Source organism: Fimicolochytrium jonesii (assembly GCF_025526975.1).
Source record: "Fimicolochytrium jonesii strain JEL569 chromosome Unknown EV422scaffold_36, whole genome shotgun sequence".
Classification (NCBI taxonomy): Eukaryota; Fungi; Chytridiomycota; class Chytridiomycetes; order Spizellomycetales; family Powellomycetaceae; genus Fimicolochytrium; species Fimicolochytrium jonesii.
The window spans coordinates 220,284-234,511 of record NW_026515703.1 but is presented as its reverse complement, the minus strand read 5'-3'; the positions used below and the strand labels follow the sequence as shown (position 1 = coordinate 234,511).

Genomic DNA, 14,228 nt, shown 5'->3' with positions numbered 1-14,228 from the left:
TGGCCGCCATCAACACCTATGCGGTCTGGCAGCCCACCCCACGCGGGCACCCCTGAATGTCCCAGCCCAAGGATTTGAGGTCGTCACAGCGAGCTTTCGGCAAGCTCCTTCGTTCCTCGTCTACTATAACCGCGGCATGGAGTCCAGTGCGAGACGACCAAGTGTGAAAAATGCGACAAAGAGGTCGGTCCTTCGTCGCAACCAACACATTTCGACAGCGCGACTAGCCTGGGGATGCCGTCAAATTCCAGAAGAGACCAACAACTTGCCGATGTGGACATGGCCTCGTCGAATGAAACAAACACGACGAACTGTGCACAATATCAAGTGCCTCTTACGACTAACGCAATCGGACTCAGCAAGCTGCGACAGGCTGGCGTAAAGGTGAAAGTGGACACAGCTCGATCTCGGTGTAGATGAATATCGGAAGAAACGGGCCCAACCAGCGCGAGAAAACATGGGAACTACATGACTGACTGGCAGAGTAACGGCTACACAGAATAGACATGAGGTAGCGATGCATTTCCCGGAAGTACCTTTAACACCTTTATATGTAGACAAGTGATGCCTTCAAAACGGTTCCGGATCAGTAATATTCATGAACAGTCTCTCAACCTATTGAGCCATCCCAACAGAGGTCTTCCCTCGTCCGTCGGGTTCCTTGCTAAAACAAAATCGATGAAGGGGCCTCATAATGTCCTGTCGAGGGCTGGTTATACCTCAGATGGTCTACGTCGCCGACAGGATTCAGTCCAGCCACAGGCGGAAGCACCAGAGGGCGTATCACTAAGACACCCTGGAAAGTTGCTTGATGAGGACTGAAACAAGGCATTTGTAGTAGAACCTTCCACTCCAGCTGGCGCAGTCGTCCAGGTATCTGCAATATGACAGCGATTCGCATGTCAGTAAGTCGCAAGGCAGCTTGCGGGTCCCAGAGGCCAATGCGGTAGATAATCGCTCTTGTAAGAGGAAGGAGCTGACCAACCTTCCTCGCCTGTTCATTTCCGTCCATTAGAGAGGTTATATTTCTCGTTTTTTGCTGCGACAAGGACAAGTTTGGACTTTTGTTTCCTGGTACACCCTCCAAGAAGCTGGTACGACGAGTTGAGGCCTCCGCGCGAGCGAGTTTGGCAGGCCAAACTCGCAACAGCCAGAACAAGCTTCAAGATCAAGATCCTGCACGCAATTGCCGACATCTTGACAACCCCAGAAGCCCACACACTGCTCGGAGCATCAGGCAGGTGAATTCATGCTTGCTATGTGTACCATTTTGCTTTCTGACACGTTTTTCTGACTTTCTCTGCCAGGCAGAATGCGCCCCCCTGCCCTGTATATCCTGTGGCAACAGCAACAAAGGCGCCTTCGCGGAGGCGACTGTCTGGATTGGAGAGCCATGAACCCCGACAAGTTTTACAAGCTGTTCCGTTTTCACCAGGATGATTTTCCACAGCTTGTTGATGCGCTGAAGCTGCCGGAAACCATCCGCAGTAAATACTCCAATTTCTGGGCCACAAAGGAGGAGGCGATCCTTCTTGTTCTTTGGCGCCTTGCATATCCCTGTAGATGGGTTGAATTGGAAGATATGTTTGGACAACCCCTTCCTTGGATGTCCACCATCCTCAATCGGACCGTAGACTTGCTCTACAACCAATACAAAATATTGTTTGAGATTGACGGTCGCCGCCTTGATCGCACCTGTCTTCAGCAATTCAGCGACGCAATTCATAGAAAGACCGGTGCTTTGAGAACCTGCGTCGGATTCATTGACGGGACGGTTCGTCCTAACACATGGCCTTCCCGGCACCAGAAGCAAGTCTACAACGGACACAAGCGTGTACACGCCCTCAAGTACCAATCCGTCACCACCCCCGACGGGAATCATCATCCATCTCAGTGGCCCTTTTATTGGCAAACGACACGACGCACGGATTCTGAAAGAGAGCTTGCTGGAAGAAAAGATGCAGCCTTACACCCAATTTGACGATATCCAGTACATCATTTATGGTGATCCGGCGTACCCTTTGAAACCTTGGCTGGTTTGCGGCTACAAGGGCTCCACCCTGACACCAGCCGAAGCTGAGTTCAATAAACGGATGAGCACTGCTTGTGTTTCCGTTGAATGGGGCTTCGGGAAGGTTCTGCAATATTTCGCCTTGACGGACTTCAAGAAGAACATGAAAATTCTTCTGCGGCCAATTGCAAAATACTATATGGTTGCTGCTTTATTCACGAACATTCACACTTGTATGTACGGTAGTGTAGCTTCTTTGTTCTTCCACGTTGGACCTCCCTCCGTAGATGTGTATTTGGAGACCGCAAATGCTATAAACCCACAATAAACTACGCTAAATACCTCCATCCCAACGAAACAAAAACTGGATAAGTGTGTCCATCTGTTCATTGCGTTTCTCTTCCGCTGCAATGCGTCGCTCTTCCAGATCGAGTTGACGACTATGTGCAATGGCATCCTCCTTCAACCACTCCTGCATGTCCAAATCTAACCCTCGCCTTCGTTTTTTGGCGCTTTGAGGCATCTCATTTTCCTCGTGGCTACTGTACCCTGACGCCAACTGTGAGCATGAGCCAAGGGCTTCAAGCGCTTGAGCCCGCAACAGCTTGCCCTGCGCTTCCTCCCTATCACGTTTGTCTTTGTCAGTCGTCTTCAGAACCTCCCCCTCATCAATCATCTCAATGAGATCTGTAAGAAGCTGCTCCCGCTCATCGTACTCTTCCTCTTTGCCGGAGGTGCGCAGAGATTCCTGCTCGGCACGTCGCATAGTTTCCACCAGGTGTTTGGTGCGATCTCGCGCACGGCGCTCATCAAAGATCACTTCACGGCAACCCTCGTTTGCGTTCTTCGCTCCTTGCTGCCAGGCTCCCGCTCGCACGTTGCGAGGAACGCCATAAGGATAAATATTTATGACTTCTTTCAACAGGACGATGTCGTGGCAAGGTCGGATCAATTTCCGTTGGAGTCTTTTGTTTGCACTGGGCTGTTGAGCGGTTGAGGGCAATGCGGTTGAGGAGGCGGCGGTTGAGGGCAATGCGGACAGGAGGCCAGAACTACTGTTGCCGTCCATATTTGGCTTCCTCCTGAGAAGGATGTTGGTTGTCAAGATCTCGGAATGGCAAAGTGGACTGTCGCGCGTGCCCAAATCCAGGCTGCCCCTCAAGCGATCAGCTTTGGAAAATGTATGTGGGCGCTGAGGCCAATGACAACGACGAGTTTGTATAAACGCCTAGAGCGTGCAACCAGTGGCTGTCTACCGGTAGTTTGGGAACTCGTTTTGCGGTCGAACTCGTTTTTGTTCTGGGGAGATATAACCTCTCTATTGCTGTCGTCAGGAGCGAGGATGGCACAAACGCCAAAGCCAAAAAACGGAAAAAAATATAATCGGATGCTCCCTTCGCGGATCGAACGCGAGACCTTTAGATCTTCAGTCTAACGCTCTCCCAACTGAGCTAAGGAAGCTGGTTAAAAGAACCTGTATTTGAAAGGACATGAATCAGATTCTGGATAGTTAATGAACGACACAGCCCCCTTTTGGTTAATTCTCCTTGCGAATGTAGCGGTCGGACACATGTTCACCACTCCGCACATCTCCACCGTCTTTCGACATACAGTACATCTCGGACACTACGAGTGGTGCTCAGCGGGGTCGGGAATAACTTACTCCAACATCAACGGCTCCCGCTAACAGTCGGTACTGCCGCAGACACAGTGGAGGGAAGTGATTCTCCCGTCGAAGCTCTTTTTCGGACACCGGCGCGTCCTTGGTCGACAGAGCTTGTGTGGAGTTTGTGGGCCAGCAGCCGCAAACAAGGCGTCTTTATAGCTTGCCCAACTCATTAAACAAAAACACCGAGAGGATAGAACTTCGCAGTTGCAAGGAATGGCGGACCCTTTTAGTTTCGAGGCAGGCGGGGATACCCCCGTCAGGCGTGGAGTGCAGCGGCTGAGCTTCAGTCAGAGGATTGTACCATTAGCGGTTGGGAAAGGAATAACGACAGCGGAGTTGGTCAACAGACTGAAGGTGCGATAAACGTCTGCGCACCGTCGGCAGGCAGGGGCTAGGTCGACAGCGCCTGCGGAGAGAACTGATATTTTCGTTTCCTTAGAAACTCCACAATGATTTACGGATAATGGAACAAGAAGCCGTCGACACAAAGTCTCTACAAACCGTGCAAAAAGACCTACGTTCACAGTCACTACTTGCGCATAAAGACAAAGGCGTGAGAGTGTTGACCGCATGCTGCTTGGCGGACATACTACGGCTGTTTGCGCCTGACGCGCCATATAATCAGAACCAACTGCGGGTATGCTTGCGATGAACGAGAAGGCATATGAGGGGCGAGACTGATGCTATGCTGGTTGATCACACAGGAAATATTTGAGTTCTTCTTGAAGCAAATGCAAGGACTGAGCGACAAGACAAGTGCATATTATCAAATGTGTTTCTACCTGCTGGACAGTCTTTCGACTGTCAAGAGCGTCGTGCTCGTGGCGGATCTGAATGCCGACGATCTGGTGGTGGACTATTTCCGGTCTTTCTTTGATCTCCTGAGGTACTTTCATACTGCTGTTAGGATTCCCTTTTTCCGCGCTCACACGCCACCCTGATATAGACACGACCTGACGAAGAGCGTCACGATGGCTATGGTTGACATCCTGCAGCAACTGATTGACGAGAGCCACCATATCCCGCAGGAAGTGGTAGAACTTATACTGTCGTTCTTTCGTAAGCCGGATGATCGACCGAGTGCATATAAGATGGCGACGGACCTATGTAACTCCTGTCCTGAGAAGCTGCAGCGTTACGTTTGTCAAGTGAGTATCTGAGGACATGCGCGAGACTGCGCATGACGAGAAGGAACCGGATATTCATATGCATTGTCACTATGCAGTATTTCAGCGAAGCCATCATGGCAGCAGGACACGGCCTAGAAGACGATGAAGAAAGAGAACAATGGGAAGAAGCCCACACACTGATCCTCCAAATCAACCGAGCATCTCCCGCAGTCTTACTCAACGTCATCCCACTCCTCGAAGAAGAGCTGAAAGTCGAATACACGAACGTGCGCACACTAGCTACGAAAGTCCTCGGAGAGATGTTTTCCGTCCCGGGATCCAAACTCGCGGAAAAATACCCGCAGGTGTGGAAATCATGGGTCGGGCGACGAAACGACAAGCACGCGGCAGTGCGTCTCGCCTGGGTCGAGTGGACACTACCGATCCTGAGAAACCACGTGGATCTCGCCGCGGAGTTAAATGCCGGGTTGAAGGAAAAGTGCATCGATCCCGATGAGAAGGTCCGAACAGCGGTTCTGAACCTTTTGGCGAACTTGGATGTCTTATCAGCGCATAACATCAGTGCGGAGCTGTTGGTTACGGCGGGATCGAGGATGAAGGATAAGCGGGCGCATGTGAGGGATGTTACTGTTGATGCGTTGGCGAAGGTTTTCAATTTGAAGTACTCTGAAATCGTCGACTCGACCGCCGGTGAAGCAGCAGCCGTGACGAAATACGCGTGGATATCGGGTGAAATTCTGGACCTGCTATACCTGGAGGACCCGGGGTTCAAAGTGATTGTGGAGAAGGCGTTGTTTGAGCAGATCTGCCCGCCTACTGTAGACGACGCACTGCGGTCGGATAGATTGTTGAACGTGGCAGTGTTCTGGACGAACAGGCAACTGAAGGCGTTCGTGAACGTTCTGGATCGCCAGGCCAAAATGATGCAGGCCACCGCGGCATACCTCGATCAATGCGAAAAGTACAACGGCGGGATAATGGACGATGATACCGAACATCAGCAGACCGAGACGTTTCTTGGCCATTGCATCACCTACCTCGCCTCACGCTTCCCTGAGCCCAAAAAGGCCGCGAGCCACCTGCAAAAATTCGCCAAGGCGAACGACGGGCGGCTGTATAAGTTGCTGAGAGGGATGATGGATCTGCAAAGTGATTACAAACAGCTCGTCAAGAATGTCAAAGAGGTTACGAAGCGGCTCGATCAGCTGGGTGGGGCCATCATGGAGACATTCGCCATCCTGCTCCGGAGAATCAGCCTAACGGTCGTGACGAAATCGACGATTCCGCATTTGGTCGAGAAGATCCAGCAATCGCGGAGGAATCCGAACGATAAGCAGGCGCAGAATCTGGGACGGGTCGCGGAGACGCTGTTGAAGTACATATCGACGGTGTTTCCGGCGTTATACAGGAGTAATATCGAGCAGTTCACGCAATTGTTGCAGGATTCCGATGACGATGCGCTTGTGGCGGACTCGTTGGATGCGCTCGCGAGGTTTACAAGGGTGTTCCCGGAGGAAGCGCCGAACGACAGCACGTCGAGAGCAAAGCTGGTCAGATTCGCGTTGGAGGGGACGCCGCAGCAGGCGAAGAACGCTGTTGTGGTGCTGGCGCATATCCGGCAAAGCGAGGCTGAGGACGATTGCAGGAGTGTCTTGGAGACTATTATGGAGAACCTCAACTTTGAGAACGAGAAGCTGACCACGCATATGACTGCTTTAGCGCAGTTTGCGCGGCATTCTCCCGGTTTGTTTGAGGCGCATTATCCCGCCGTGTCAACATTTATCGTCAAGGACGTTCTGCTTGTCAACCGGCGGAAAGCTGCGGAGGACGACGTGGACTGGGTCGAGTTGGAGGATCTGGAGACGGAAGGCGTCATCAAAATCCTGGGCCTCAAAGTCCTGACCAAACGACTGATAGCCCTAGCCGCCGGGGCTAACGGCGAGACGTCAATGACAACCACAGCGTTCACGCCCGAAATCGCGGTGCCCATTCTCAAACTTATCCGTCGACTCCTCATCTCCGAAGGCGAAATTGTCGCTACAAGAGACACCTCCTTACCCTTTCAAGCCCACCTCCGTCTCACAGCCGGCATCGCGCTCCTCAAACTCGCCAAACAACCCTCCTACGCCACCACCACCTCCTCCGTCATCGACGTCAAAGACACCCACCGCCTCGCCCTCGTCATGCAAGACCCGATCTACCAAGTCCGCCACGCCTTCGTCGACAAACTCATGCTGTACCTCTCCACCCAGGCCGTGCAGTTCGAGTACATGACCGTGCTCATGCTCGCGGCCCACGAACCGGAGGTGGAACTCCGTAACCGCGTCAAAACCTTCCTGACTAGGAAAGCCAAGATGCTGCGAGCGACTGACGAGACGAATGGCGGGGACTCTGGCAACGCGAGTCTGGTGGAACATACGCTTGTGAAATTCTTGCATTTGTTGGCGCATCATCCGGATTTTGGAACGGAGGTGGACGATTTGATGATGTTTGCGGTTTATGTGGAGTTTTTTTTGGAATGCGTTGCCAATGCGGATAATGCGAGCTTTTTGTATTATGTCGCGAGCAAGTTGAAGACTGTGAGGGATTTGTGGAGTGAGAGTTCTGATGTAAGTTCCTTGCCTTCCGTTTTCGCGGTCATGCCGATGATGCTTTGCTAACACTTTGCTTGTATCTTGCAGAACCTCTACATCCTCTCCGACCTAACGCAGCTCCTCATCCAAGAGAAAGCTACCCACGCCAACTGGTCCCTCCCGTCCTACCCCGGCCGCGTGCACCTCCCCAAAGAACTCTTCGGAAAACTCACCTCCGCACACGGCAACGAGAACGCGCGACGAAGCTACCTCCCAAAAGCCCTTGTCGACCTCCGCGCCAAAAAGGAGAATGCGGCGTCGGGGGGGCATTCGACTCGCCCGAAACGCGAAGTGGTGAAGAGGGAGAAAGAGCATGTGAATAGGTCGAGGGAGGGGTCTGACAATGAGAGCGGGGGGGAGGGTGATGAGGACGTGTCGGATCAGGAGAAGGCTGGGTCGAAGCGGAAAGCGCGAAAAGGATCGAAAGGTAGTACGGGCACGCCTGCGAAGCGGCGACGGAGTGGTGGGGAGGAACGGGAGGGGAGCTTGCCGGTTGAGACACCGCAGAGGAAGAATGCGCCGAGGAGTGCACGGGCGGCGAGGAATTTACGGGAGGTTTCGAGTGATGAGGAGGAGGAAGGGGGGATGGTTGATGTGAAGACGCCGGTTAGGGCGGGGAGGGGTGTGAAGGGGAAGGCAAGGGGGGAGGTGAGTGGGGAGGGCGAGGGCGAGGACGAGGGGGAGAAGGAGAATGATGGTTCGGGTGGAGAGAGGGAGGCGTCGAGTGGGAAGGTGAGAAAGTCTTTGATTTGTGGTTGGGTTATGTTAGGCTACAGCAGGGAATGAATGCTGACACTTATCTCACGAAGGCGAACAAGCGTGGCCGAAAGACGGTAGAGCCTCCCGGTTCAGACTCGGACACGGTTCCAGAAGCAACGTCGCCGATTCGCCCTAAGCGTCAGAAAGCGCAACCGAAAGCCACATCGAAAGTCGTAAACCCTCACTCCTCCGATGCCAACAATCAAAGCGAAGATGACGTCGACAAGGCCGCGCACGCAGCAGAAGACGCCGAAGTACCTTCACCCAAAAAAGTGCTTGCGAAACCCTCACGGACTACAAGGGCGACGAAAGCAACAACCACAGTAGCCACACTATCACCGGATGCATCGCCATCACCAACCCCAAAAGCCCCCAGATCTGCAGGAGAATCCCCTGCGAAACGGAAAGGGAGGCGTCCAAATGGGGATGTGGTTGCGCCGCCGGTGGTTGAGGCTGATGATGACGAGGAGGGTGAGGCGGAAGTGCAGGCCGCCGCTCCCCGGACGCGGAGAAGGAAAGTGGTGACGAAGACGGATAGTGGGATTGTGCGAAGTAGTGATGTTGAGGGGGCGAAGGATGGGGGTGGTGCGGTGAGTCTGGGTTTTTGTTTCATTTGTTTCATTTGTGGGCTGGCTTCGGTTCTTACTGGAATATCCGTCGTCTCTGGTCTCAGCGCCCGGGAACACGAGCCAGCAAACGGAAAGCCTCCGACACGTCCTCACCGGTCAAGCCAAAAGTCGCCGCAGCTCCAGCGACCAAACGGAACGGACGGCGGAATCCACCGACCGCAGAAGAAGCGCAGGAAGAGGAAAGTGAGGATGAGGGTGATCTTATCCCGGTATGTGTGCATCACATTTTGACATCACTTCCGAACGATAGACCGTACTCATTCATACCACTCCTATAGGTCCGCAAAGTAACCCGTCGAAAGCTTTGATCCCTCCCACGCATGCACCACCCCCATCAATGTTCCCATCTCTCTTAGCACATCTCTCCCAATTCCTATAGAAAGTACATAGCACCCCCCCCTTCGCACCACCTCATACCAGTTCCGCCTATGTATCTATTTCTTGAGATTATTCTGTACAGCACCACGCACCACATATGTTACGTATGTATGTATCCATGCATGTAAATATGTAGTTTCGATATCTTGTTCGCGCGGATCGTCTTGCTGGATCTGGATGTGCATCGCGTGGGGATTCCTTGGGTCTGTGCACAAAAGGATGTGACGCTGGAAGGATGCTCGGGTGTCGCAAGGCTCGTGCTTCAACTCCTCACCTTCCTACTCAACCACCATCATCTTGTCACGCAGCCAAACCGCTTCCCACGCCGAGATCGCCTCCATCACAGCGTCGTCTGTCCACCACTCCTACGCGTATCATCATAGAGCCAGGTCAAAACAACAACAATTCACACGGATACCCACAAAAGACCGTTTCGAACAGCTGTAGGATGCCGGGGCCGAGATACTCAAAGGATCACCTGGCCCTGCGGGCTGCTGTGGAGCATGCGCGGAGGCTGCCGTATGACCCGTCGAACGGGGATTGGACTATAGGTTGGTTGGTGGGATGCTTTGGCCTGGGCACGGGCGTGGGATAATGACCAGCGAGCGTCATGCCAAAGCATATAGTAGTAGTGAGCTAACCTTCCGATTGTGATCCCCCCCCAGCGGCACAAGACAACCTCAACGGCATAATCACCGACTCCAACGGCTTCATCCGCGCCTCCTTCACGCACCCCTCCCGCTTCACCCCGGAGATCCTCCTCGACCTTCTCCTCCAAGCGTGCCACACCCGCGTCTCGACCGGCAAACCCCCGCACCTCTTCCCCTGCCGTCCACGCACCGTCGCATTCCCTTCCTCTGTCGACGTGCCGGCGGGGTCCATTGAAACTTTCGCGGAACTCTTGCATGATCTCCACCTGGGTGTGAAGGTCGCGCCTGTGTGGGAGGAGGACCATAGGGCATCGAGGGTGGAGGGGCGGTTGAAGGAGGGGTGGTGGGCAAGTGCGGATGTGGGGGAGGAGATGGAGTGGAGGGAGAGCGAGGTTATGGAGAAGAAGAGGAGGGAGGAGAGGAGTTTTGTGCAGATGTTGTGGACGTTAATTATGTTGTTGCCGTTTGTGAGCTTTTTGGTGAAGAGGATGAAGATGTTGCAGGTGGGCAATGGGCAGGAGGTGGGAGGGAAGAATGCGTTGAAGCAGTCGTGAGCGGGTGGAGAGAGCGAGGCTTTTTGTTCTGCTGTTCCCGCCCATCCCATACGAACATTATCCAAACACCTTCCCGTCGAGATCGAGATATATGCCCCTCCGATACCTCGACACCCTTGTTTATTTCCCCGGACGTTCACTCATTGTAGTATATATAGCGATACCCCAACGTCCCATACCCTTTCATGCATGTTCATATTTCCCCTTGTTTTCAAACCTCTCCTTTTCGTATATTCCACTTTTCATCGTGTCTGCGTACTCAGATAGTTTGTAGATAATTTGTTTTCATTACCCCACATATATCCCCACTTTGGTGTTCAAATGAACGTACCGTATAGGCATAAGTGCTCGCGGGAAGCCACATCCGTCCGACCTCTCCCACTCCCCTACTCGCCATGCTTCAGCACCCTAACCCACTCCCTATAGTTGAACTCACTCCCTCCCGTGACAGGGGCCCCCTTATACATGATATCGACCTCCTCATCCGTAAACCTATCCCCCATGCTCATCATATACTCCCTCAACACCTCCGCATCAATCGTCCCGGTCTTCCCCTCATCAAAGCTCTCAAATGCCTGCAATATCTCCAGTTCCGGGTCGGTGCCGCTCATTTTCTCGCCCATGAGGGTGAGGAACATGGTGAAGTTGATAGAGCCGGGGGCTTCGGCGATCATGGCGTCGATCATGTTGTCCGTCGAGGAGTCGGTGGGGTACCCGAGGGAGGCGAACATGTCCTTGAGGTCTTCTTTGTCGATGAAGCCGTCGGAGTCGTGGTCGATGAGCGAGAAGGCTTCTTTGAAGGAGGCGATTTGGGATTGGTCGAACATGGCGAAAATGTTGGAGTTTTGGCGGACGGCGCGCTTTTTGCGGGAGGCGCGGGCTGTTGACTTAGTATGGGGGGTTGAGGGGGGGGGGGGGGGGGGGGAAGGGGGGAGGTGGGAAGGAGAGACGGTGAGAACTATCTTCTCTTCACTCGCCAAACATTGCTCGTAAACCCGCCACATACCATCTTGTGCAGCTACTCCAACGAAAAACTGGGAATAACTCGTTTGATGAAAAGTCCAAGCACTTCGTGGCGTGCGTAAATTTGGGGTATGGGATCTCTCGGCGAACGCTCTGTGTATGTACGATGTTCACAAAAGAAAAGAGTGAGCGTCACGGTGAGGCGAAACTCATCCGTCTCGGTCTTCCCTATGTTTTGCAGCAGTGCGTACACACTCGCCTTCTGGAAAGCAGGGAGGAGGGCGAGAGGGGGTGCGGTTTGACCGGATCTCGGAGGTTACGCACGCGTAAAATATAGATAGTGACAACGCGTTCCTCGCACTTCTTTGCCACAATTCAATATCCCGTTCATCTGGATATTAAACCGACACAACCCGCTACTATAAGGAGATTCTCCGTGTCCCACAATCGGCATTAAACGAAGCAGAGCAGAGAACACAGTTTCGGTGGCGGTATCGGCAAGTAGTAGGCTAGGGTGCAGTTTAGTGGGTTTTGCCCCCGTAACCCACCCGATCCAGAACCCACCAAACTACACTGCTTCTACTGCGGGTCCACAGCCCACCAAACTACACCCATGAGCGGGGATGGGTCTCAATAATGAAAGCTAATCGTGAAGAACCCAACTTCGCTCGGCACAGTGCCCAATTCCACCAACATCTTCCTCGCCTCACATGCAAGCTTCCCATAACGCTCCCGAATCTGCTCAAACACCCCCACATCAAACTCCGCCGTAGTCTGATTCCCCACCTTCAGACTATTAGACATAAACGCCGGTCTCCCAAATGCAATTACAATCTCCTCGTCAGCGCACTCCTCAATGATACCGTGGATGATGGGCTCCTCCTCCAGATTGGAAAGGGCTTCTTGGAGAGACAATTTGAATATCTCTTTCATCCGACCGAGGCGATGGTCGTCGGAGGTTGGCGGGCCATGCTCGCGTTCTCGGGCTTCGACGCCGCGGGTGATGCGTTGTTCGAGGGCTTTAAAAAGGGAGGCGCGGTTGATGCGGAGGCCGAAGGTTATTTGTGTAAGGTACGGCATGGCTGCTATCGGCGTTGCGTGGGCAATGCGGTGCAGGCGATGTGATTAGAAGGTTACTGGTTCAAAGATTCATTCGTGTCAGGACATGAATTTGCATACAGTTTTACACTAAATTAGTGTAAAACTGTATGCAAATTCAAGCTGTGTGTAACTAACACGCTTTTCATCCTTTTGGCACTGAACCAATGAAAAGACCGGCTGGGGCTCGTCTCGGGTCCACCTGAAAATCGTCGTCGTCCCATTCTAAATCGTCGCAACCCTCAGTTCCAAGGTTGTGAGTTACCCCCGCGATATGTATGTGACGAGATGGACGGACGATAGGACAAGGGCGTGCCAGGTCAAAGTCCTCATCGTCCCACTCCAAATCGTCACAACATTCAGTTCCAAGCGGATAATGAGTACCCTTCAGACCCTTTCCCCCAAGTTGGTTCCCGCTCTCTGCACTTCGACCTTCCGGGGTGACCGCGCCTCTGTCCTCCCCTCCCCTGGCGACAACATTCTGCGCATCACCCCCTTGCAACCCTCTCGTATCATCACTACTTTCATCGTCCGATCCGCTATCCTCATTCGCAGGTTGGCCTTCGTTTAGGCGACGCCACCGCTCTATGTGGTAGGAACGGTGAGCTTCCCAGAAGATTCTGCGTGATGTGGGATCCAAACAAAAAGACCCGGCATCATATGGACGCGCAGGGATTGTTGCTGGCGGTGGGGCCGTTATGGTGGTGTCGGTGCTGAGGGTGCTCTTCAAGGAGTTGAGGGTCGATGTAGCGGGAAGAGCATACAAATACACGCGGAGTGGGGTTGTAAAGTTGAGATAAAATCCCCTGGGGAGTGCGTAGGGCGGCATAGTTGTGAGATGCCCGGCGACGTTTTTCTCCGATCCCTGATAAACCGGCAAGAAGCGGTGGGCCGACACAGGGTGCTCAGTTCCGAGAAAGATGATTGCCTCTTTCGTCGTCCGATTGTACTGGGCGACATAACACGAATGCGGTTTCGCTGGCTTGCCGGGTGCGTGAAAGTACGAGGTCTCATCGCAGACAGCTACGAGTAATCCGAGAGCGGGAAGGTCTGTTGAGGTTGAGGAGGTGCCTCTACGTGCTTACTTATTAGCTTTAACAGCTGCTATATTAACAGCTACTTATTCGGCTCGTTTAATGATTCTTACGTACATTTTTAAGTGCTGCGAGGTAGGTGGAGAGGGCTGGTTCACATGAGGTGGGTAGATTGCGGCGCACTTGTAAATAGAGTGTATCTGAAGTTCGAAAGCCATTGTTGCTAGCAGCTCAGAAGTTCGTATATGTTGTTGCCAGCAGAAAATGTGAATGGCAAGTTACGGAAACAGATGGGATGGGTGGAGTACCAAAGTTTTCACCTCCTGTCTGAAAGCGTATTCTATTATGCGCAAATGCCTATACAGCTTGCGTGGGAAAAACGCATAAAGGACGAAGAAAAGGCAGAAGAGGACAGAAGGCGACAGCAGAACTAGTAACAGGCATCCGTTTCGTGTTTGGGATGTGAACTGCGCCACGGGGCGTGACTCATATTTAAATTTACGTCTATTCTGTACGTAAAAAATCGGTTCGAATGCATTCCGAGGCTTGTTTACTTGTTAACCCCCGTGGTTTACCGGTATTCAAGAGATCCTCGGTTTTCGTGGATATTACATGCCCGAATGCTCGGGAGCGTTCGCCGGGAACTTGGGAGTCGTTGCTATCCACATTATCGGGCGGGTGCACTCCACAGGTAACAACCACTTACGGACATAACACATA

General features: G+C 52.9%; 5 protein-coding genes and 1 non-coding gene across 6 annotated transcripts; 2 read left to right on the top strand and 4 right to left on the bottom strand.

Annotated features, from left to right (window-relative positions):
- Window positions 1-2,345: 2,345 nt before the first annotated feature.
- EV422DRAFT_571708 (uncharacterized protein) lies at window positions 2,346-3,080 on the bottom strand (the record flags this gene model as incomplete). Its single annotated transcript, XM_053073023.1, has 1 exon — window positions 2,346-3,080. The coding sequence occupies one exon, from the start codon at window positions 3,078-3,080 to the stop codon at window positions 2,346-2,348; it is 735 nt and encodes a 244-aa protein (XP_052921503.1).
- Window positions 3,081-3,399: 319 nt separating this feature from the next.
- EV422DRAFT_t147 lies at window positions 3,400-3,472 on the bottom strand. The gene has a single exon. It is a non-coding gene; the product is annotated as a tRNA-Phe (tRNA).
- A 421-nt stretch (window positions 3,473-3,893) lies between these two features.
- Window positions 3,894-8,229, top strand: EV422DRAFT_509762 (armadillo-type protein; the record flags this gene model as incomplete). The annotated part of the gene is made up of 6 exons (XM_053068873.1): window positions 3,894-4,034; window positions 4,120-4,317; window positions 4,385-4,566; window positions 4,627-4,828; window positions 4,906-7,419; window positions 7,492-8,229. 6 exons carry the CDS (start codon window positions 3,894-3,896, stop codon window positions 8,227-8,229), a joined length of 3,975 nt encoding a protein of 1,324 aa, XP_052921502.1.
- A 938-nt stretch (window positions 8,230-9,167) lies between these two features.
- Window positions 9,168-10,611, top strand: EV422DRAFT_287961 (uncharacterized protein). The gene is made up of 3 exons (XM_053066016.1): window positions 9,168-9,760; window positions 9,875-10,187; window positions 10,242-10,611. Exons 1-3 carry the CDS (start codon window positions 9,445-9,447, stop codon window positions 10,411-10,413), a joined length of 801 nt encoding a protein of 266 aa, XP_052921501.1. The 5' UTR covers window positions 9,168-9,444; the 3' UTR covers window positions 10,414-10,611.
- A 20-nt stretch (window positions 10,612-10,631) lies between these two features.
- Window positions 10,632-11,691, bottom strand: EV422DRAFT_287840 (uncharacterized protein). Its single transcript, XM_053066015.1, has 3 exons — window positions 11,636-11,691; window positions 11,420-11,529; window positions 10,632-11,300 (listed from the first exon to the last, which is right to left on the bottom strand). The coding sequence occupies exons 2-3, from the start codon at window positions 11,420-11,422 to the stop codon at window positions 10,800-10,802; spliced, it is 504 nt and encodes a 167-aa protein (XP_052921500.1). The 5' UTR covers window positions 11,423-11,529; window positions 11,636-11,691; the 3' UTR covers window positions 10,632-10,799.
- An 865-nt stretch (window positions 11,692-12,556) lies between these two features.
- On the bottom strand, window positions 12,557-13,881 carry EV422DRAFT_545602 (uncharacterized protein). The gene is made up of 2 exons (XM_053071466.1): window positions 13,626-13,881; window positions 12,557-13,547 (listed from the first exon to the last, which is right to left on the bottom strand). The coding sequence occupies exons 1-2, from the start codon at window positions 13,724-13,726 to the stop codon at window positions 12,620-12,622; spliced, it is 1,029 nt and encodes a 342-aa protein (XP_052921499.1). The 5' UTR covers window positions 13,727-13,881; the 3' UTR covers window positions 12,557-12,619.
- Between the last annotated feature and the right edge of the window lie 347 nt (window positions 13,882-14,228).

Coding starts and splice junctions, on each gene's coding strand:
- EV422DRAFT_287961 (XM_053066016.1), top strand. CDS start 9,445: ATGCTCGGGTGTCGCAAGGCTCGTGCTTCAACTCCTCACCTTCCTACT. Junction 9,761..9,874: donor GAACGGGGATTGGACTATAG/GTTGGTTGGTGG, acceptor ATCCCCCCCCAG/CGGCACAAGACAACCTCAAC. Junction 10,188..10,241: donor GCATCGAGGGTGGAGGGGCG/GTTGAAGGAGGG, acceptor GATGGAGTGGAG/GGAGAGCGAGGTTATGGAGA.
- EV422DRAFT_545602 (XM_053071466.1), bottom strand. CDS start 13,726: ATGGCTTTCGAACTTCAGATACACTCTATTTACAAGTGCGCCGCAATC. Junction 13,548..13,625: donor ACCTCGCAGCACTTAAAAAT/GTACGTAAGAAT, acceptor GTAAGCACGTAG/AGGCACCTCCTCAACCTCAA.